General features: G+C 39.9%; 2 protein-coding genes across 2 annotated transcripts in view; both read left to right on the forward strand.

The window, feature by feature from the left end:
- The first annotated feature begins 4,773 nt into the window (after positions 1-4,773).
- LOC143286984 (vesicle transport protein GOT1B-like) lies at positions 4,774-11,723 on the forward strand. Its single transcript, XM_076594974.1, has 5 exons — positions 4,774-4,911; positions 6,135-6,226; positions 6,851-7,029; positions 7,697-7,778; positions 9,854-11,723. Exons 1-5 carry the CDS (start codon positions 4,887-4,889, stop codon positions 9,890-9,892), a joined length of 417 nt encoding a protein of 138 aa, XP_076451089.1. The 5' UTR covers positions 4,774-4,886; the 3' UTR covers positions 9,893-11,723.
- Positions 11,724-15,209: 3,486 nt separating this feature from the next.
- LOC143286346 (KICSTOR complex protein ITFG2-like) overlaps positions 15,210-24,190 on the forward strand; it is a 35,947-nt gene continuing 26,966 nt past the window's right edge. Inside the window, exons 1-7 of the mRNA XM_076593888.1 lie at positions 15,210-15,308; positions 16,632-16,726; positions 17,436-17,451; positions 17,777-17,818; positions 18,790-18,858; positions 21,686-21,806; positions 22,994-23,145. Of these exons, the coding sequence (XP_076450003.1) occupies positions 15,210-15,308; positions 16,632-16,726; positions 17,436-17,451; positions 17,777-17,818; positions 18,790-18,858; positions 21,686-21,806; positions 22,994-23,145 (594 nt within the window). The remainder of the gene's footprint in view (positions 15,309-16,631; positions 16,727-17,435; positions 17,452-17,776; positions 17,819-18,789; positions 18,859-21,685; positions 21,807-22,993; positions 23,146-24,190) is intronic.

The raw sequence follows: 24,190 nt of genomic DNA on the forward strand, positions 1-24,190 counted from the left end.
AGTGAGGTCATCAAAGTGCATCCGTGTGATTTGTTGTTATTTCAGAGTGCGCTCCCTTCCTGATGATGCTGATTAAGAGATTTGTGTGTATGTGTGTGTGTATTCAGCCAGCTCTCTAGTCCTTGTGGGGTCTTTGCCCAGACTCATGGGCTTTCCACATTTTTATGAAGAAGAAGACTGCTGTATTGGAGGGGGTGGGGTGAGGGTGGGGCTAAAAGAGTTGCACAGATTTATGTGTCCTTTAATTGTTGTTGTTGTGCAGGATTTGTTTTTAAGGATTTGTTGTTGGATTTTCAGTACATATCAATCGAAGCCTTGAATGATAACACTCACCTCCCCCCCTCGCCCCCCCCCCCCCCCTCCAAAAAAAAAAAAACTGCCCCAAAATTTTGTCATTCATGTAGTGATGTTACATTTACTCTGCTTTCTTACTCCTTTTTGACTCACTTGTGTAAACAGAGTGAGTCTATGTTATAGCCCGGTGTTCGGTTGTCTATGTGTGTGTCTGTAGTAAACTATAACAATGCCATTTTCTCTGGACTGGAAATACTTTGTCTGCCAGTTCCAAATTTGCTTAAACATAGTATGGTGGAAAAAAAAAAGAAGTTCTCAGTCATACCAATAACAGGTTTAAGTCTCCCGAATTAAGCCATATGTCCAAATCATTAACGGTATATTTCCTTAAAATTTATTCGGAAATCCGAAAATTATGATTATTTTTTTTTTTTTAATAAAAAAAACGCTTCCCACTGAGTTAGCCTACTAGAAGGTATAGGTTGCGTTCGAAGACGACATGACCTCGTTATTCTTGTTCAGGAAAGAAATACAAATTCTGGACATAACACATACAATGATGCTAATTACACCATCGACGTGTTTACTGCATACAAATATTCTAAAGTGGACACAGAATTAACTGGAATGAACTTGAAAGAAAAATTAAATTGATCGTTTCTTTCAGCCCGTAGTTGCAGAGTGGTTATTGCACATCTAGAGATCTACCATTTGTTACGATGTGCTTGAAGCGATGGCAACGTCCCCTTTACCGACAAAATAAAAGACTGAATAATCGAGATATAATAATACACACACACACACACACACACACACACACACACACACACACACACACACACACACACTAAAACAAAAACAAAAAACAAAAAAACACATGATTTAAGCAGCGTTTGTCAGATGACGTCAGATGCGCCTCAGCAGTGGGGATTAGTCTGCTTGCTTCGGAACTGAACATGCTTAGTACAATCCTGCTCACATCTGATGCCTTTATTTTTTTTTTCTCACAAGTTTATTCTATGTATCATATTGAATACAGAGCACTTTTCAATGGTTTTTCAAAATTTTCTACTCAGGACTCCTTTACTGGATAAAGCTCGAAGCACAAGTGAGTCTTCAGTGAAGGCTTTGCCTCTTATTTGTTTTTATTATCACATGTCAAGTGCTTGTGTTGTTTTTCAGCTGTTCTTTTTTTTTATCTCCCCTTTCTTCTTTCTGGTTTTTCGTTTCTACCCCTGCTCACTTTTCCTCTGCTTTCTTCTTTTCTTTCTTTCTTTTTTTTTTTTCTGACTTATTCCCCTCCACCCCCTTCTTCTTCTTTCTTTCCTTGGTTAATATTCTTCTCTAATTTTTTCCCCTTATCCTTAATTTTTTTTTATTTCTTCCTCCCCAATTCCCCCCCCCTCCCCCCCTCCCCGCCCTCTCTCTCTCTCTCTCTCTCATTGCACTACAACCATGTATATTTATACACACTTTTGACATGAATGCAAGTATTATGATTGTGTACCTGTAAGTGTTTGCAATGTATCTGAGTGTATTTAAATGTCATGTTTATATTTCTATAACTTTTTGTTATTTTGTGACCATTTTGATTTCATTTCTCTTTGCCTTGAGGGCTGGATGTAAAAAAAGCATATATATATATATATATCAAGTCCAATAAGGATATTATTACTATATTATTTTGTTATCTAAACTTTATCTATAAATACAGAATGAATAAAATTAGACCATGTATGAAAGACATCCAAGTAGATTTAAGAAACAGCTTTTAAGTCGAAAAACATATACAGTCACTGGAACTGGTGTCCATAGCATTTTCTAGAAAATGGTACCCATACGTAAAAATTATGGAAAATAACAGTGTGTGAAAATGTTACATGAAACACCATACAGCTTCATAGAAACCTCACAAGATTCAAGATTATACTGCTGAACTATAAATTGGGATAGTTTGCATTGTGTTATGCGTTGCATGATATTGTCGATACTATGATATATGTGAATCCACTCATGGTTTACATGGTGATACTATACTGACTAAAAAATATCAACACAAACTAACTAATGAATAAATCGCGAGACGCTGGTCTTGATATTACACTTGATTTCTTCGTTCATATGTCTTGGTGGATGTGCTTTCATATGTACCCATAAAAAGTGCTAAAAATGCAGGAAGATATGCGAAAAGAATTGTAATGGAAAATGCAAGGTAATTTTAACAGTATAAGCCGTTGTCCAATGTGTATGGTTTTTTCTCTCTCTCTCTTTCTATCAAAAAAAGAAAAAAAAGGTTTAAATACCACGCAGCTATACTGTTAATATGATTATTGTGTGTTTGTATATTTACCATAACGTTAAGTTTGAATGAAAATGTTGGGATAAATAGTTTTGTACGATTACTCTGTCTCAGTGAAGCGCTGCACAAATCGGCTCACGGATAATCTCACGTGCTCTGCAGAACCCCGCAAGTTTGGATTTAGTCAGTTTCGAGGTGATAATTAAGACTGCCCAGATAAGAGTAATTAGCATTAATCAACCATCCCATGACCTGTTACTCCACTGCGCATCAGTTTCGGTTTCAAGGAGGTGTACTTCGCCAGGGTTCATGAGTCACATTTGCAAGTATCGGTTCATTTCCAAAGAAAAAGGTGTATTTCATACCATTCTTTTCACATCAAGACATGATGTTGGTCGATTTGGCCATCATCTGCCTTCCATACTTTCCGAATTAATTGTCTGGACAGTGCTCCCACAATGTTCATTCAAACAAACCTGGTTAACAATATTTGGATATCTATATTCTACATGTTAATAAGCAGAGCCTCAAGTATTTCCAAGTTGTGCACTGCGTAAAATGTCAACAAAATTGTACTTCAGAACTAAATGATCTCGTGCTGAAACTGGAAACTGGAAAACATTCACACAAAAAGCAAATTTGCGTCTTCTACCGATTTAGTATAAAATACATGAAATTGAAAATGTTTGTTTCCTTTTGACCTCAAAGATCTATCTTACTAGCTCTCTGTACAGTATCTGTTGTCTGCCGCAGTGTCCTGCTCACAGATCAGCATCAGCGCAGCAGAACTGAGTCAGTCACATGTACTGTACCGCGCTACACGCCGTTTCCTCTGATGACCAATAAAACGCGCTTACGCGGTAACCTTCACCTGCTCTTGCCTTGCGATTCTCTGTAAGGCGCTCTCACACGGGCAGAAGCAATAAAACCACACGAATCTTGACATTAAAAATCAAAATCTAATTATATTCCCGGCCCACTCCTGTGGTCAACCTTATATCAGTGTGATCAGTGTGATTTATTCTATTTTATCGTAAAAAGAACGGTTTTGTTGCACACATTTGGACCTAACACAAATTTTAATCTTCTACTTCTTCTGCGTTCGAGGGCTGCAACTCCCACGTTCACTCGTGTGTACACGAGTGGGCTTTTACGTGTATGACCGTTTTTACCCCGCCATGTAGGCAGCCATATTCCGTTTTCGGGGGTAAATTTTAATCTAAATTCCCTGGCCTACTACCTCCCTGCCTATTTTCATCACCCCCCCCCCCCCCCCCCCCCCCCCCCCCCCCCCCCCCCCCCCCCCCCCCCCAAACCCCACTCCTCTCCCTTCTCCTTGGCAGTGTCGGGTTTAGAACTGCTGGTCCCAGATTGGCCGGTCCGTTAACATCAACCAGTTGGGAAGGTGTTTGGTTTGAAGATAATTTGCATAGAGTGAATGGGTGAGAGAGGATAAAACTGGTAAACATATAGTGTGGTTTCACCCAACCCCTACCTCACAGCATAATCACAGTCAGCATCCAACACACCAACGACACAACACCCACCCACATGCAATCAACATTACAAACATACAACCCCCAAATCATACCAATACAACCCCATTACAGCAGCAACACACACAACCCCATACACACTAACCACACTAACAACCCCCTACCATCAAACACACACAACCCCAACCACACAAACTAACAACCCCCTACCACCAAACACATACAACCCCACCCACAAAAACAAAACAACCCCATTACCATCAAACACATACAACCCCAGCCACACACACAAACAACCCCCCTCGCCCCCCTCCCCTATCTATGATTAGAGTCAATGTAGGGGTTATGTTTTGTAACTGATGCCTTACAACTTTCGTCTTTAATATACCACTAAACTTTACCCTGTAATTCTTATGTGTCTGAACCATGAACCGGAGTTGTGGATAATATTTCGATTGTGCTCAGTGTCTTCTTCAGTGATTTGTCCAGTGACTCGGTAATGTACAAAAGCTGAGCACAAGATGTTTATTCTTTTGCCTCCCGGAGAGGGTCCATTTAAAGAATGTAAGAGAATGTATTTATGCTTTTTATGCTTGCCTGTAGTTCAGCTAGCGTCCACCAGGTAATTTTTTGTCCTGGATTTGGAATTTTTCCATTCCATTTCAGTTTTAAGACGCAACAAACTTCCGGTTAATGTTCCAAGGCGTGCCAAGTGACGAGATGGTTCAAAGAGTGAACTGACGTATGATTTCATCTGGTTTCTTTTGTTTTCGTCCGATCATACAACTTCTCCCAAAATGATGCAGATCACAGATTTTCAGAGTGAGTGACGATATCTTTAGCTCATTTATTTGAATAGAATTTAACACTGTTTAAGTTGACTTTTCAGTCAGAGTGACTCAGTTACTCTACAGTCTCCATGTATACCCCCACCCCCATCCCCCACCCCCACCACACACACACATTCGCTCGCTCACTCACTCTCACACACACACACACACACATACAGAGAGAGAGACAGAGACCAAACGCACACACACACACACACACACACACACACACAGAGTCGTGTTCACATACACATCTTCATCATGGTGAACATCTAACTTTCAGGCCAGTCGTCAAACTTAGCAAACAGGGAAGCAGTGGATAGTATTTTGTAGTTTTCACTTTGCAAAGGTGTTTTGAGAAGCAACAGAGTTAAACATTCGTATTATTTCTGTGACACCAAATGTTTTATTGAAAGTCAAGGCTTTCTTTCTTTCTTTTCTGTTTTAGCAACAATACTGAAGTTAAAATAAGTTTGCTCCCTGCAGTGAAATGAAGACAAACCTATTTCATACCTGACTATGCATTACTTATTTTTGTTCCAGTTTACTTCATTCATGATTGGATTTTTTTCATTATTGGCAATTTTATAAATGGCTCATTTTTTTTTACTAAAGTAGAGTGCTTTCCCTGTTTCCATTGATTAAAACACAATTTTGTCAACTTAAACTAAAGTGTTTATTTTTAAATAAAGTGATTTGTATTGTTTGCAGGTGCTTTTTGTTTTGGTGTGTGTGTGTGTGTGTGTGTGTGTGTGTGTGTGTGAATTTTCAAGGGAATTGAATCTTGTTTAGATGTTTGTTGATAAAGAATATAACTTATAACTATAAGATTAAAGTTGAAAAATATAGATGTTCCCCATTCCTTTGGTAATGACACGTTATGACTGAAATTGACATCTATGCATGTGGCAAACATTACATGTCTGCACACTTACATGCACACACACACACACACACACACACACACACACACACACACACACACACACACACACTGCTTTCATCAGAATACTTCTTTTGATGGTCCGACAAGTGTGTGATGGTAAACATTATATGGATATAACTATTCTTTCAGATGCTGGACTATTCTATTTGTTAGATATGTATAATATTGAAAACATTATTCTAAATGGTCAGTATTTTTGTTACACTAAAATGACTAATCATTCTTGTTCATTTGCGTGTGTGTGTGTGTGTGTGTGTGTGTGTGTCCAGAAATTGGTGTTGGCTTAGCTGGATTTGGCATAGCATTCCTTTTCCTTGGGATGTTAATGCTTTTCGACAAAGGCTTGCTGGCAATTGGGAATGTAAGTTCTTTTTTTTTTTTTTTTTTTTCTGAGAAAAAAAGCTTCAGTTTATTCTCCCCCCCCCCCTCTCTCTCTCTCTCTCTCATTCTCACACACACACACAGACACACACTTACACACAGACACACACAGACACACGCACACACACACACACACACTCTCTCTCTCTCTCACTCTCTCTCTCTCTCTTTCATTCTCACACACAAACACACACACAGACACACACTTACACACATACACACACACACACACACACACACACACACACACACACACACACACACCAAAACAGATATCCTGTTCACCTTCCAAATTGAATTCCATCTTTTTGGCAGTTCATTATGATTCATCTTAGAAACTTCAGTGTGATACACAGGGAATAGAAAAATATCTAAATTACATATTAATACAGGCATACTTAAAGAGAGAGAGAGAGGTGGGGGGGGGGGGGGGGGGGAGAGAGAGAGAGAGAGAGAGAGAGAGAGAGAGAGAGGAAAATACCTCTATCTTAATAAAGATAAATAGTAATAACAAAACATGTCAGTCTAATCCTATAATACTTACTATAGCTTAGTAACCTTTTTCTCTGATTTGGGTTTAATTTGATCTACATTTGATTTTCAGATTCTCTTCATCAGCGGCCTTGCTTTCGTCATAGGACTAGAAAGAACATTCAGGTTTTTCTTCCAGAAGCACAAAGCTAAGGCGACAGGGTTTTTCGCTGGTGGCATTCTGATTGTGCTGCTGGGATGGCCCATGGTGGGCATGGTTGTGGAAATGTATGGGTTCTTTTTACTGTTTGGGTGAGTATTGTGTCACTGGAGTGCGGTTTGTCACTTTGTTCTCCAGTGTGATTAAGTTTTACTGCAACAGTTTATGGATATATATATATATATTACATTTATAATAATTATAATAATAACAGTTAGTGTTTATATACTCACCAGGGAGACAGACCATGTGGTTGGCTCATTTGTTTTAACAGCATGACTAATTGAGTAATTGATATGTTTGTAGTAGTTGTACACCTCAAATGGTATTAGTAAGACTTTTTACATACTTTTTAGAAATAAATAGTTTGTACGCATAATTCTCATATTTACGTACCTGTATAGTCTCTTTCTCTCTCCACTCAGATTGACATACTTCCACACATAAATAAATGACATATAACACAAACCACTAACCATGCCTAGGCAGCAGAAATAATACTTTTCTCTCCTTGTATTGTTCATTTTCATGTGGGTGTTCCGTCAGTTTTGTCATTTGATCCTCAGATTCTGATCCGTCTTTATTAATTTTTGTTTGTGTTTTCTGGCTAATCACAACAAAATATGAACTGCTGTGATTGTGTTAAATACAATTGCTGGCAACTGAGAGATGTCATCTACCAGTTGAATATATATACAGTGTGTGTGTGTGTGTGTGTGTGTGTGTGTGTGTTTGCATCTTTCTTGATCTGGTTGTCAGTGGCTTTATTCCTGTGGCTGTGAACTTCTTGAGGCGGGTACCAGTCATAGGCACCATACTTAATCTGCCAGGAATACGGCCAGTAAGTATGACAGGATTTTATTGGTAATTGTTCAATTCATATTGATCTTTCATATTGCCTATGTCTCCAGTACACGTTTACTTATGCACTTGTGCATGCTCAAACAAATCACAGATCAGAGTACACTTGCAGGCTCACACACATGTATGAAAGCATGCAGGCCCAAGCAGGAACAAATGTGAACTGTGTCAGCATATGCAACACAAGAATTGTGCTCATTGGTTTTGCTTGTTATTCATTCTTGTTGTTAAGGAAGGAACACCTTGAGGATGATATTTTATGATCTGTTTTTAATGTCTCTAATTTTGTTGATAACAGAAGTGTAATTGTATGTAGAATTAACTTTTCTTTAATTTAAAGTTTTTATTTTATTTTTTAAGGATTTATTTTTGTTTACAAAAAATAATCCATAACTTTGCAACAAAAGTTTGCAGTCAGAAAAAAAGAGCCAGGACAGTAAGAGAATTTTTGCTGGCAGTATTCTGTAGACACAAGCAGGGGTTCAGTTGGGAGTTTATCGCATTAGCACTGTACTGTGACATTTCTCTTTCTCTGTTTATCTCTTTCTTCCTAGTATCTCTGTTACTATTGCTGTTACTATTAGTGTACTCATAAGTGCAGTGGTAAAGTATTTGATAACATACACTGTACATGTGTGTGTGTGTGTGTGTGTGTGTGTGTGTGTGTGTGTGTGTGTGTGTGTGTTTGAATGATTTTTTTTCCTGTGTATCTAATGATCACCATGCTCATCCTGACTTTATCTAGTATTGTATAGTGAAGGCACTGTTCAGGGCGGGGAATGGATATGTTAAAAAAACAACAACAAAAACCAACAAATGACACCAGTGCTTGTCTGTTACCCTCAGAAATTAAGAATTTGGTCTTGTCTTGTCTCTCCCTGTGGAGAACAGCTCAGTTTCATGCAGAGAAATTTGCTGTGGCTCGACAGTATTACAGTACAGGGCTATGCACTGTGGTGGAGTGCTGTATAACACAGCGCATTGCAACTACAGTGCCATTCAGAATAGAACAGTACTACGCAACAACACAATACCATTATAATTCAAAGCAAGACAGTATAATACAGCGATGATCATTGCCATACTTTCTTCTTCTGCATCTGTGCACTGTGATTCCAGATTTCACTTGTATAGATCTACAAGTGGGATTTTGTGTGTGCGATCGTTTTTACCACACTGTTTAAGCAGCCTTTTTCCATTTTCAGGGGTGTGCATGCAGGATATGTTCATCTTTGATTGTTTCTACAACACATCAAATGCTGGCATGCATTACAGGGATTTAAATGTGCATATTTGATCAGTATATATGTATACTCACGAAAGGCACAAGCAGGTTTACACATAATTATATTGACATCCTTCTCCTCCTTCATCGTCATCAATATAAACAAAATAGTCTCAAAGTCTGTGGCCTTTCATGCCCTGCTCTCATTGGTGACCTCAGTTTCGATACCCCTCCACTTCCGTGCTTGGGGTGAGTCCTGTCAATGTCATCAGTGTCGGCAGATTCAAGGGGGGCTGTTGTTTGAGGGATGTGGTGGCGGTCTCCACTCTGGGAGGGACGCTCACTCAGTCTGGCTCCACGACTAAGCCATTATTGTCGTTAGTAGGGGGCTTAGTAGGTGGTGTCCTAAGTACGTTAAAACAGAACAGGCACCACTGAACACCACTGAAGTGACTCAGCAGCAGTGCAGGGTCTCCTCTGGTGTGTGGCCTCCTGGCGACCTAAAATCGATGGTTCCCTATGGACTGCCGACGCTGGAACTGCGACGGACAAACCTGGGGTGTGGCCGTGTATTGGGGAATCTAAATGAGCGGCGTGGGAGTAATGCCACTGAAACGGTGCAGATGATGGGGCAGCCAAAAAAAGAAGAAAAAAAACACAAAAAACACCAGGTGCCAATATTGAACACAGGAACCCTCGGATTGAAAGTCCAGTGCTGTAACCATTTGACAGTTGTGACTGCGCCATACCATAGAGTGCAATACTACGCAATTCCACTTGTTTCAATGCAGGACAATACAATAGAGTGTCTTGTTGCACATCTGTTTCAGTTTGTGGACAAAGTTGGGGAGTCACGCTCAATGGTTTAACACTCACCACGCCATCTCAGCCCACAGTGCTCATGACATGGATGTTTGGAACCATGAAAGGACTAGAATACAGTGTCTGTGTGTAAGGACGTGTGTGGGTGAGGGAGAGATCTGCATCACTCGTAAACCAATAATCTCACATCACTTCAGTGTGTGGAATCAAAACTTCATGGTCTTGTATTAAGCAGTTTCTATGTATACGGCATGGAAAAGAAATGAATGTGAAATATGTTTGTGTGTATACGTTTGTCTGCCTATGTGTAGCATTTACATTTTTTTGTTTTATTGTTTCATTGCTTATAGAAAACAGAAGATGATGTCATACCACATTCTCCACTCATATTACTGTAACTTTGGGGGGTTATAATGTGCACCAGCAATTAACCAACAATCTTCACTTTTGCTTAAATATGGGGAGTGAGGGCTGGTTGGGAGGGGGTGGGGAGGAGGAAGCAGAAACAACGAGCAAAAAAGCAAAAGATTATCACCCGGAGGTGCACCGCAAACTGTAGGGTTAGTGTCATTGATGAATGTAGCAGCTTTTAACCTGGAAGACACAGTTGATGAAATAGAACTTGTGTGTTTACTTTTTTGTTGTTTTTGTTTTCTGTTTCTTTTTTTTCTTTCTTTTTTTTCTCTCCCCCACATGATCATGTCAGTGCTTGCCAGTCTTTGAAATCTGAACAGGAAACAAAATCCTCAGAATAGCTGCAACATGTACTGCTTAATTGTTTGTTATTTTTTTTGTTTTTTTTTTAATGACATTTTGTACCAGTGATTTTTTTCTTTTGGGCACTTGTTAATAAATGCCAGGGTCCCCCCACCCCCCATGCACTTGTTGATAATAAATGATGTCAGTATTTTGTTCCTTGCTTATATTTTATGAATGTTTGTTTGCCAAAAGAGTCTCCGTATTTTTGTATCTTATTTATAAATTTCCTTTTTCATTTTACATTCAACATGTCTGTCAAGTCTGCCTTCAGATCTAGCAGTTTGTTGTTAATGAATGTCAGAAATTTGTTTGGTATACTTATGGAAAAAGTAAGTGTCAGTTGACAGAAAGTTTGTTGTTGATATGCTGTGTTTTTTTTAATTTAATTTTTTTTTTTTTTTAATAGGGTGGATGGGGGTCATGTGTGTCTGGCCACTAGTTTCTGCCTTCCGACATCACAGTTGTATTTCCTTTCTTGTGTGTGGTCAGTCATATTAAAATGATAATGTTCTTCACCCCAAAATCAGTTTTAATAGAATCTGTTCTTTGAAGCTTGCATTTTTTCTTCTCCTTTTTATTATTATTATTATTTTTATTTATTTTTTATTTACAAGACTATCATATATTCTTACATGGATTAAAAAGAAATATTTTGTTTGGATGCATTTTGCATTAGTATCCAGGTATTTCTGTGAAGGAACAAAGTAAACTTTATTTATTTACTTGTTTGTATTTTCATTTGTTTTGAATCAATAAATGACTGAATACTCAAAAACAACAAAAACAAATCTTGTGCATGAAATAATCTTTGGAGTCATTGGTGCGTGTGTGTGTGCTTGTGTGTTTTTTTCTTTCATTTTGTGGATAAGACAGTGTATATGAACACAAGTAGAGTCATTGGTGCGTGTGTGTGTGCTTGTGTTTTTTTTTCTTTCATTTTGTGGATAAGACAGTGTATATGAACACAAGTAGAATACAGTCATACTACATCTATGATTATGCAATTGACACAGACTTACACCAGATTGTGCAGTTAACAGTTATGGTGTGAAATATGTTTGTATGACAAAGGAGAGACTCTAAACAAAAACGACAATTAAAAAGTGAAACAGAAGAGTAAAAAATAAAGACAATCAAACACAAAGTATGTCTTGGTGTTAACTACTTTTCTGTTTCAAAGTTTCTGTGGTGAATGTCATTTGTTTGGATATTGTCTGTCATGGATTTTAAATGTCATTCACACTCGTGAAACTTGCTTTTTGAGGAAATCCTTAACAGAATCAACTAGATCCTAAGTTCATGTGTTGATTTTCATGCAGTTCATCCTCTTCTTTCTACCTCCCTCTCAAATCTTGTTGAGTTGGGGTTGATTTTTAAAAGGCAAGGGCGCATCTTTTACATGATTGTAACGTGTAAGAGTGTCCACACATACACATATCTATTTATGCATACGTGTACTATTCAACCTTTTCCTAGAAAACATCATGCGCGAAACCCTCCATGACTTCCACTCTACCATCTCCATAGGAGGAAGAATCATCAACAACTTGAGATTCGCAGATGACATAGATCTACTAGGAGGCAGCAACAAAGAACTACAAGACCTCACCAAGAGACTAGAAGGAAGAGCAGGTGCATACGGAATGGAAGTGAGCACCGAGAAAAGCAAAGTGTTGGTAAACAGCTCAACCAACACCCAAGCTCAAATCTTCATGAACGGACAACAACTTGAAGAAGTGGATGCTTTCAAATATCTCGGCACCACCCTCACAAACGACGGTCGCTCAACAACTGAAATAAAGATTAGGATAGCGATCGCAACATCAGCAATGGCTAAGCTCAGCAAGATTTGGAAGAGCAGAGAGATCAGCTTTCCAACAAAGATCAAACTGTACCGATCCCTGGTGCTATCCATACTGCTGCATGGATGTGAAAGTTGGACTTTAACAGCAGAGACTACTAGGAAAGTCCAGACGTTTGAGACAAAATGCTTCAGACGACTGCTTGGAATCTCATGGAAGGACAGAAAGACCAATGACTTTGTCAAGAGCCAAATAACAATGCTAGTGGGTCCACTGGAACCACTCTTAGCAGTGGTCAAAAGGAGGAAGCTGTCATGGTTCGCGCATGTGACACGCCACAATTCACTGCAAAAGACAGTTCTACAGGGAACGCTAGAGGGTGGTAGGCGAAGAGGGAGGCAAGCCAAATGCTGGATGGACAACATCAAGGAATGGACCAATATGGATAGCGCTACGCTGATACGACAGGCAGAAGATAGAACCGGATGGCGTCGTCTGACTACGGAATCGTCCCTCATGTCTCCTCTACGCCCATCCCGGGCAGGAGAATGAATGGAATAGATGGTGTGCATGTTCACAAAGTCGTCTTTTTTTCTAAGTTGTTGCCCCATGTTAAAGGCAAAATTCGCAATAAACCCATGGCTGAATAAGTTCTGCATAAGAAGTTAGGGAATGGTTACAGTAACATCAACATTTCCATTACCACAAAAGGAAAAGAAGTAACATTTTTACAGCGATTGACTTAATCCATTACAAGCATAATCCGAAGAATAAGAGCCTTGATTTGATCAAAATTTCAAAAAATAGGGAATTTTGAAAAGACAATACAGATTGTTTAAAATCAAATGTAAACAATACTTTATGCTGTAGTGTGAAGAGTCAACAGTGTGGACAGCCACCATAGTTTGTGATGCAGTCTAGTCTCATGGAGCTGACCAGAGTTTTCACTTGCATCTGAGGTTTCAGTTTCATTGAGCAGATGCCAAAGAGCAGATGCCTCACCTTCCTTAAACCCAATGTGCTGAACAGGCCTTGAGAGGTAGAAGAGGAGTAAGAAGAAGAAGAAAGAGGAGGATAAGAAGTTGAAGGAGGAGGGGGAAAAAAGAGGAGTAAGAGAAGAAGAGGAACAAACAGAACAAGGGAGGAGGAGGAGAAGAAGGAGAAAGAAATTGAATTTTATTTAACCAGGGTAATGAGATAAACAAATATATATGCATTTTTATGCTCAACCCTGGGAGGAGGAAAAAAGAGAAGAAGACAGAGGAGGAAGAGAAGAAAGAGTATCAATTTCAATGTGTCAGAGGGTGCTGACAGATCATGAAGAATCACCTGAACCTGCAATACAGTGAGCGGATGTTCCAGTGTCTGTAGGGGCAGGTGGTTATCCAGAATACAGTGCTCTTAGAGGTCTCACGGGGGTGTTTTCGGCTGGGTTTGTGATCTGGGCTGCTTGCCGGTCTTCCCATTCTTGGAATTTCTATGGCATTAACATTTTTTTCTTTAAAAAAAATTCATGAAGTATGGGCACAGCTAAAGTTTTGATGATTTTGTCTTTGTATTTCTCAGCATTGAGATTTTCCCACCCTTTAGTACAGAAATATAGTATAGCAGGGTCCTCTGATGAGCTGATAAGTGTACCCACATTATGATGGAGTCCCCATCACAAACAGTTATGTTATTTGTTGTTGTTGTTGTTTTTTGTAATACAGGGAGTTTGCTGGCACAAAACTGTGCTGAACCCAGAGCTGTGCCTTGTCTTCACATGCAACAGCACTTTTTCTTTAGGGAGTTTCACTGTTTCAGCTCTCTTTTTTCTCCCTTTTTTTGTTGTTGTTTGTTTGTTTGTTTTTTCTTTTTTTTGTTTTTTTGTTTTTGTTGTGGCCACACCTTTGCATAAACCAACATGAGAATAACAGTCAGCAAATTTACTTTGAGAATCCATGGAAGAAAAAGAAGACATGTGTATGTATATACAAGTGTATGCATATGCTCTCTCTCTCACACACATTCACTCACACTCCCACACACACATTTTGCTAAGAATTACATCATGCTGATTACATAATTATGGCTACTATCTGGTTTCAGTGGGAAGTATTTCCAGGCCAAATCAAAATTTCATATGAAAAATGCATTGCCAACAGGATTAGCTACATAAGGTGAATTTGCCCTTGAGAAAGAAAACAAGTCTGGATCAAGTCGTGTTTTTCACTGCTAAACTGAAACTTATGCTGTGACCAAACTACATGAACATTTTTCATAAATCCTGTTGCACTGGTATGTCTATCCCACATCTCCCAGTAACTTTTCTGGCCTTGGAATACTGGCTGTTTACACATTAACATGTTTCCTGTGCAAAGATATTATAAGGCAGCTTCTTGTCCAATCCTGCTGAAATGCTTGACAGTTGAAAATCTGACACCTCATTCATCTGAATACATGGCAGAAATGTAAGTGTTGACTGACCACATGGTTAATCCAGGCAGCTTCTTGCTTTTCACCAGTCTGTCACTTAGTGTCTTCCACATATGCATCAATTAAAATATTAAAAGCCATTAAAAATGTTGCTGTTCCTCACAATCACTTAGAGAGAGAGAGAGAGAGAGAGAGAGAGAACACACATATATAATATATATAGAGAGGGGGAGCTGCAACCATCTAAAAGCGAAAGGAGAGTTTAGTGGCTTCCCTTTTGGTGATTTCAAGTGGCCTCCCTTGTCAACAGAGCTTGCACGACCATCTTCTGTCTGGTGTAAACACATATCTCGGAAACTTGATCATCAACCATTGATCTGCAAGGATGATGTGGAGAAATGTTTCGTTTGTGGACAGCATTGAGCTGCAGTTCCATGGGAATGTAATGACACAGACATTGGACTTGGGAGACGTGGATAATGATGGGGTGAGTGCAAGACTGCAGCCAAATTTGTGCAAACATCGAATACCTAAAACAAGGAACAAAACACGAGTAGATATCTTACGTGATGTGCACAAAACCCAGCCGTTATGACTTGAACAAGATTCTGTCCGGAGTGCAGAGACAAAAACGTGGATAACACCCATAGGATTTTCTACATTATTATATTTTAAGATTTTTATGACAAATGCACATGGCCACTTCAGGAGTAAGCTGGCAGTGGGTTAACCCTTTCACCGCCAGTCAATTTAGAGCGCAAAATTCCTTTGTGCTATAAACCCAGAAAATATGGTGTCTAAGACTAGCTGGGGATTCTCCCAGTGATGTGTAGAAAATATGACCTATACTACCACCATGATCTGGTCACCCTTCAGTGACATGGGTCCTCTACCTAGCTGCTGCTTAAATGCGAGTTTGGCAGTGAAAGGGTTAAAGCCTTTGAGCCCCCATCTGTCTTCAAATAGAATGTGAAAAAAATTGAGCAGATCTATATTTAACTGGATAACGCATGCAGGAGTTCAGCAACAAGTGCTTGTGGTGAACAGGCTTCGAACTGAGGCATTAAGTACTACTTTTCAAGTTCAACTATCTTTTTGGGTATGGGATCCCCACACCACCAGCATTGCATCTATCAAAAAGGTTTGCAGATGTGCTGCAAGATTTAAACAACCAACAACAGACCCAACTACTGAAAAACAAACAAACCATAAATTGTAGACCCAATGAAGCAAAATTACCAGATGCTCATTGACAACACATGCTGCAGACGAATCACATGTATAACTCATTGGCAACACATGCTGCAGACGAATCACATGTATAACTCATTGACAACACATGCTGCAGATGCATCGCATGTATAACTCATTGACAACACATGCTGCAGATGCATCGCATGTATAATTTTTTTTTGTGTATTCTGTAGTGTATGTCATCACATTGTTCTTTTTGTATGTATCAGGCCAGTATGATAAAAAAAAATATATTAGAAACAGTTCTCTGTTTGCTCCCATCTTCACTCAGGATCTATCTATCAATAAAAGACTAATGAAATTCAAACAAAACTCAAAACCTTTTCAAGTCAGTTTTTTTTTCTTTTTCTGGTGTACTTTTTATCGTTTCTTAAATTAGGGAAAAGAACAAAGAAGACTGAGACATCTCATGATATTTGTAAGCCATGTTATGATGATCTCAAACTGAAAAATTCAGTTGTGACTGACGCCAAGGTACAAATGGTTTTTATGTGGAATGAATACCAATGAACAGAAGAACTTATATTCTTCTGAAAAGAACTCTTTTTTTCCCCAGGGAAATGAGCTGGTTGTGGGTAACATTGATGGAGACCTGGCTGTCTTTAAAGGAGACAGCAGTGTACCTCTGAAGAAGGCCAGCAATCTTGGATGGTAAAATAGTGAATGTGTGTGTGTGTGTGTGTGTGTGTGTGTGTGTGTGTGTGTTGTGCATGTGTGAGTGTGTGTCTGTAATTGTAAGTGTGTGTGTGTGTGTGTGTGTGTGTGCGCGCGCGCGCGGCGCGCGTGCTTGCAAGTGATTACATGGATGTGTGTGTGCATGTTTGCACATGCTTACATGGATGTGTATGTGTGATGTAGTTTGTGTGTGAGTGTTTGTATGTGTGTATGTATGTGTGTGTGTGTGTGTGTGTGTGTGTGTGTGTGTGTGTGCAGTTTTTTTGTTTGCTGTGTTGCTGGTGGGCAGCCTATAATAGTGCCTACATTATATAGTACTATTAGTTGTCATAGAATTTTTTTTTTTTTTTTTAATAAATTTTTTTAATGTTGCCACCAGTCTATACTTCATTGACCAGCAAGCATAACAAACATCCATAATATTTCCAAATAAGCAAAAACTATGTTGTACTTGTGATATTCTTTTTGATTTTTTTCATCTGTGATTAATCATGCATGCCATGATAACTCATACATCTACATTGTCTTATCTATGAGTGTGTCTTACTAAGACTTTAGTGCCATCTCTGGAGTCTTTTCAGCAGACTCAAACCAGGAACTGACAATGAAAAAGTTACACACATAACTCCAGAAGGAATTAAGTTTCTCACCAGTTAGATCTCTACTTGTGTGTTGTTTGCCCCAGGAGCACACTGAACCATGTATTTTCACATTTCACCAGAATTAGATATTGTACAGTAAATTGTCCACCTGTCCACATGTCCTTCCAAAAATGAGCTTGCACAGTGTATGCGAGTGTTTGTGTATGTGTGTGCTTGTATGCACACACTATATACACACATCAAAACGCAAATCCGTATGTGTTTGCTTCACAGATCACTTTGCAGGTTATGAGTTTTATATTTCTAACAGTAACATGTTGTTGTTTTTTTTATATATATCTAGAATGATAATTAGTATTATAGTATATGTGTTATCACTATCAGTGAAATTTCATTAAAGTACAAACTTCTTTTTCAATTTCAGATCACTTGTGTTCGAGTTGGTGATGTTCTCAACATTGGCAAGGTTTGTTTGTTTTTACTTGATGTCTTTTGTGTTATTTGATTCAATCACAAACAAGTCATACACTAACATTCAGCACCTTTAGATGAGACAAAAACATACAATTTCAAGTGGATGCTGCTTTATCAGGTAATGTCATCAGATTATGGTTTTAACCTTGTTACTCATCAACTGGTGCAGATAACAGATAAGAAAAACAAAAGATAGTGTTATGCAAGCAAGCACGCACGCACACTCATGCATGCACGCATGCACACACGCACGCACACACGCACACGCATGCACGCATGTGTTTAAATACACGCGTACACACGCACGCATGCCCGCACACGCACACACACACACACATACATACACGTGTGTGTGTGTGTCTCTCTCTCTCTCTCTGAATCTCTCTCTCTGTGTCTTTGTCTCTCTGTCTGTCAGTGAGGTGTGTTATATTTAGTATATTTTCATGTTTCACTTGCCAAAATCAGAATCAAAATAACTTTATTATCTTATCTCAGCAAAAGAAATTAAGTGTGCTGAAGCTTGTAATACCTACAGCTGTACCGATGACAGAGCATGACAGTAAAATTTGGCATTAGATACGACATTTGCAGCAAAAATACATACAGCAAACATGGCAAACTAAACCCGACAGAACACCACCTTTCCTCTTTTTAAAAAGAAACACACACACACACACCACTCAACCAGAGTCATTTTTTCACCATTGAAGGGCTAGGCTTAGAGTTAGATTGATAAAATAATAAAAATGTGTACAGAACTAATTAATCTGTACATGTTTGAAATCATTTACAGCAGCTACATCTACATAGACAAACTCATCAAATACTGGTAATAATTTTGCGATACTGACTCATCACCACTGTCATGACCAATCAGCGTTTGTCTAACGATAGCTATCGTTCATGGTGGTGATGATTAATCCTCAGCTGATGGCAGAGTTGTCTCCTGCTCTGTGTCCACAGAATGTCCTGGTTTGCCTGACGGCTGAGGGGTGCTGCTATATCTTTGAAATCAAGTCCGTGCTGTTGGAGGTGAGTAAAGGAAATCTGTGTGTCACCACTGGCACAGCATAGCGGAGTTTCGGCCTTGTGGTCATGCGTCCGCCTGGGGAGCGAGAGAATCCGAGCGCTTGGGATCACATCCCACACTTGCAATGATTTTCTCCTCCTAAACTGGACCTTGAGTGGTGATCTAGACGCTAGTCATTCGGATGAGACGATAAACCGAGGTCCTGTGCGCGGCATGCACTTGGCGCACATACAAAAGAACCCACAGCAACAAAAGGGTTGTCCCTGGCACGATTGGGAGGAAGGAAAAATCCACTCTAATTGTGAAATGATAAACTACGCTTGTATCCAGGTGGGAAAGAAAAAAAATGGATGGGTGACGCTCACTACGCTGTGGCAGACAGGCACAGGTCGGTCTGCACTGTGGTGATGACACGCTGTCTCGGGTAAGAGCAGCCCAAATTTCACACTGATTATTTCTGTTGTGACGTAAAGTAATACAATACAGTACAATGGAATACAATAGAAGGCAACGCAGTGCAATACAGTACAATACAATACAAACCAATGCAACACATTGCAACGAATACAATACAATACAATTCAGTACAATACAGTATGATACAAATTAGAATACAATACAGTATGATTCAATCCAATATAGCACAGTACAGTACAATACAATACAGTACAACACAATGCAACACATCACAATACAACACAACATAATATAATACAATACAAATTACAATACAATACAATAGAAAAACAGCACATCACTCTGACCCGTGAAGTGCTTTCAGCCTTCTGCATTACACCTATTTCCTTCAACTGAATTTTGTGATATGTGCATTACACTATGAAGGGAAAAAAAAGTATCCATTGTCACTGCTTAACAACATCAGTGCAGAAATGATCTTGATGCGAACACCTTGAACTTGTTGCCACCATAGTGGTGTACTTTGGTTGGCTGGTTGCAAAGCATGCCATCGATGTTGATGGTACAGATAAGTTTGTGTCTTTGAGTTTGAAGTTCAAGTAAAACTTCAAGTCTGTATTTTGTATGTTTTAAATGTGTGTTTGTGTAAGTGTGTGTGTGTGTGTGTGTTGTTTGTTGTGTTGTGCATGCATGCGTGCGTATTTGTGTCAGTGTGTGTGTGTGGCAGATGTGTGTGAGTGTGTATGTGAATGGGCATGTGTGTGTGTGTGTATTGTGTGTGTGTTGGTGTGTGTGTGTGTGTGTTTGAACATGTGTGTGTGTGTGCGTTCTTTAACATCAGTTGATATCCTCATCCATAGCAAGAGTTTTTTTTTCTTTTTCTTCTTCCACGTTTGTGGGCTGCGACTCCCACATTCACCTGTATGCATAAGTAGGAATTTATGTGTATGGTTGTTTGTATCCCCGCCCTGTAGGTAGTCCTACATGCCAGGAATGTTCCTGTTTCCATAACCCATTGAAGGCTGACATGGTTCATGGATCTTAACTCTCTCCATACGAACGGTGAAAGAGACGACGTTAACAGCGTTTCACCCCAATTACCATCATCAAAATATTGCAAGAGGAAGGCTCTTATACTGAAGAGGTGAATGTTGACAAAGAATACCACAATTCTTACGACGGAAGCCAAAGGTTGGGTCATTCAGACACCCACTGGACATCCGAGGGGTCTGTGTAGAAGAGAAGAGAGGACTGGCCGTACAGAGTGAGTTAAACATATGTATTTGATCATCAGCATGGGCATAAGACAGTATACACAGGGAGGGGCTTCAGACACTAGCAAGTCTCCACATCTGTTGAAATTAACCATTTGATTCATGAACTCTTACTAAGAGGCTCTCACATTACTTTTTGCTGGATTCCTTCTCATTGTGGTTTTTACTATAATGAAAAAGTTGACATTTTAGCTAAAAAAAAAAAAAAGGAGCTAGAAGCTCCACGAAGGAGTTAGATTTAAATATTTCACTTTCACTACAGGAATGTTACACCATGGTAGAAAAAGTCCAATGGTCAAAATCGCAGTTTGAGGAAAAACACACCGGTAACTTGGAGTTACATACGAACATGTATGGTTTCATGGGAAATCATTACCATAATGATTTTCATAAGAGGCAAATCATTTCTCTAATCTGCAGATGGAAAATGAATTGTTTTAGGACAAAATATGTCAGTAATGTTTCTTGCATCTGTGGTGCTCACATAACAGCCGATCATATACCAACTTGCGAGATGTTAAAGTCTCATATCCCTGAACTGAAATCGTCTTCAGTGTTGATGATCTTCAGCAGTCCATTGCTAATGTATGACTTTTTCAACTCCTTGTTAAATAGTCCAGTTGGTTCGCTGTTATAGTTGTTAGTTTTTCATTAGAAATATGTTATATAGTTATGGGTTGTTTTTTTTTGTTTAAAAATTTTGTTTTTAACAAAACTTAAATCAATCATTTTCTATATGTATAATACACACACACACACACACACACACACACACACACACACACACACACACACATACACACTTTCACTTACTCGCATGCATACACAGTATTCCCCCCCCCCCCCCCTCCGACCCCCACCCTCCACCCACTCGATTTTTTTCCTACCCTCGTCTGATATCACAGTGAAAAGACGTTAAACGAAAGAACGAACGAACATCTGTTGACCTGTGGGGATGGGGAAAAAAATCTCCACCCTTCACCCACCAGGCACCGTGACCAGAATTCAAACCAGGGACCCTCCGATTGAAAGTCCAACTCGGCTGTTGCGCCCAGTAGGCAGGCGCAAGCGGTTGATTTTCTGCTTCCTTTTACGACCTGTTGGAAAAAGCGCAGTGCTGCCAATGTATGTTGCGCAGGATGAAGTGCGCGGAGAAGAGGAGAGCCACACCCCCAGTGGGGTGGGCGAGCGGGCCATGTCTCCTGTCTACACCCAGTACCTGCCCGCCAACAGCCGGGGCATGCTCATCAAAGACACAGGTTGGTGTGGTGTGGGTGTGGTGTTGGGTGTGGTGTGGTATGGTGTGGTGTGGTATGGTGTGTGGTGTTATGTGGTGTTGTGTGGTGTGGTGTGGTGTGTGGTATGGTGTGTGGTGTGTGGTGTGGTTTGGTGTGGTATGGTGTGTGGTGTGGTGTTATATGGTGTGGTGTGTTACATTGATTGATTAATTAATTGATATGGATACTTATATAGCATCTGTCCTCGGTCGGAGACCAAACTCTGAGCGCTTTACAAACAACACACACACACACAACAAACAACACACACACACTCACAATATGCACACACAAACACACACTACACACGCAACAAACAACACACACACACACACACTCTTTCTCACAAACACACCCACCTACACACACACAAACAGCACACACACACACACACACACACACACACACACACACACACACGCCCCCCAACCCCACACCATACTGACTAAAAAAAAAGAAAAGACGACATTTGCATCATCAGCTCCACAGAACATCACAAAGTCTGATCATGCTCCCACACTCCAACAAGAACACCCTTTGATAGCAAAATATGCCCAACACAGCATAGGTCATATCACTTTCTTTCTGAAGTTTGACGTCTTTTCACTTAAAGTTATGTTAGATGTGTAGTGTGTGAGTATGTGTGTGTGTGTATGTGTGTGTGTGTGTGTGTGTGTGTGTGTTTTGTTGTCGTTGTGTGTGTGTATGTGTGGTTGCGTTTATGTGTGGTCGTGTTTGTGTGTGTACATACTTGTGTGTGTGTGTGTGTGTGTGTGTGTGGTTGTGTTTTGTGTGTGTACATATGTGTGTGTGTGTGTGTGTGTGTGTGTGTGGTTGTGTTTTGTGTGTGTACATATGTGTGTGTGTGTGTGTGTACGTGTGGTTTTGTTCATGTGTGGTTGTGTTTGTGTGTGTACACGCTTGTGTGTGTGTGTGTGTTTTTGTGTGTGTGTGTGTTTATGTGTGGTTGTGTTTGTGTGTGTACATGCTTTGTGTGTGTGTGTTTGTATATGTGTGTGTGGATACATACATGTATGTGTGTGCATGTTTGTGTACATGCTTGTGTGTGTGTCTGTGTCTGTGGGTACACATGTGTGTGTACTCACTTGTGTGTGTGTGTGTGTGTGTACGTGCATTTCAGTGGTGTGGTGTGGTGTGTTGATGTGCAGACGGGGACGGACTGGTGGAGATGGCGGTGACGTACTGTGACCGTGTGGTGCGCACCTTTCGCTGGCATCCCCAGGGGGAGCATGAGGGCGCCGCCAGCTGCCCGTTCAACGGCAGTCTTCAGCTGGTGGAGAAGTGGCAGTTAGCAGGACAGGTCTGTGGTTTTGTAGGGGGTGGGAGGGGGGGAGGCATGGGCTTGGACAGGGTGCGTGTGTTGTTTGTGTGTGTGTGTGTAGGTGGGTGTGTTTGTGAGAGAGAGAGTGTGTGTGTTGTTTGTTTGTTTGTTTGTTGTGTGTGTAGTGTGTGTGTGTGTATATATTGTGTGTGTTGTTTGTTGTGTGTGTGTTGTTTGTAGTGTGTGTGTGTGTGTACGTGTTGTTTGTTGTGTCTGTGTTTTGTCTGTGTAGTGTGTGTGTGTGTGTGTGTGTGTATGTGTTGTTAGTGTGTGCTTTGTTGTCAGGAAAATAGAGTGAGATTGTTTGTGCATTCTTTAAAAAAAAAAAATCATCTTTTATGTCTAAATGACAAGAAACAAGAAAACTAGTTCAAGGTTAACAGGAAAAAAAAAAAGAAGAAAAAAAATGTATGCTATAAAAAGTGAATGAGCAGGAAAAAACAACAGCAACGCATGCATGTACGTAGTTAGTGGTAAACCTTTATTTGGATTACGAAGGTGAATGATGACAGTATGGGCAAACTGTCTGACCTTGTGCTATGTTCCCTTAGAGCTGGCACAACTTGAGCTATAACCAGAGAAATCAGACATACAAAACATTCCAGTCCGTTGTTTTTTGAACACACAGAGGTTTGGAATGGTTTCATTTCCTTTTCTCTCTCTCTCTCTCTCTCTCTCATTAAGTTTTAAAAAAATTTTTATCACACACAAAAAATAACATGAATGCAGAAGAAAAACAACATTGATTAACCCTTTGAGCCCTGACCACCGCTTTACCGGTGGTGGGGAGGGGTGGCATAATGCCTGGCCACAGGTTGAGCGGTGTGTAAACACTTGTGTCGTGTTTTGCTATTGGTTGACTTATATTGAAGAGCCAATCAGAAAAACCATAATATTCTGACGTCAGCGAACATAGTACCAACATTGCCACGCCTTTTCACTGTGTTTTGTGCATGTGCTTTGGATAAAAAAGATCGATTTCTACCATGAAGCGTGCAGAGTCTCAACCTGACACGCCTCCTTT

Source organism: Babylonia areolata, chromosome 10 (genome assembly GCF_041734735.1).
Source record: "Babylonia areolata isolate BAREFJ2019XMU chromosome 10, ASM4173473v1, whole genome shotgun sequence".
NCBI lineage: Eukaryota > Metazoa > Mollusca > Gastropoda > Neogastropoda > Buccinidae > Babylonia > Babylonia areolata.

Excerpts from the sequence above, each read along its gene's own strand:
- LOC143286984 (XM_076594974.1), top strand. The coding sequence starts at position 4,887 with ATGATGCAGATCACAGATTTTCAGA. Across the intron at positions 6,227-6,850 it reads GCTTGCTGGCAATTGGGAAT|ATTCTCTTCATCAGCGGCCT; the intron begins GTAAGTTCTTTT and ends TTTGATTTTCAG. Across the intron at positions 7,779-9,853 it reads ATCTGCCAGGAATACGGCCA|TTTGTGGACAAAGTTGGGGA; the intron begins GTAAGTATGACA and ends CATCTGTTTCAG.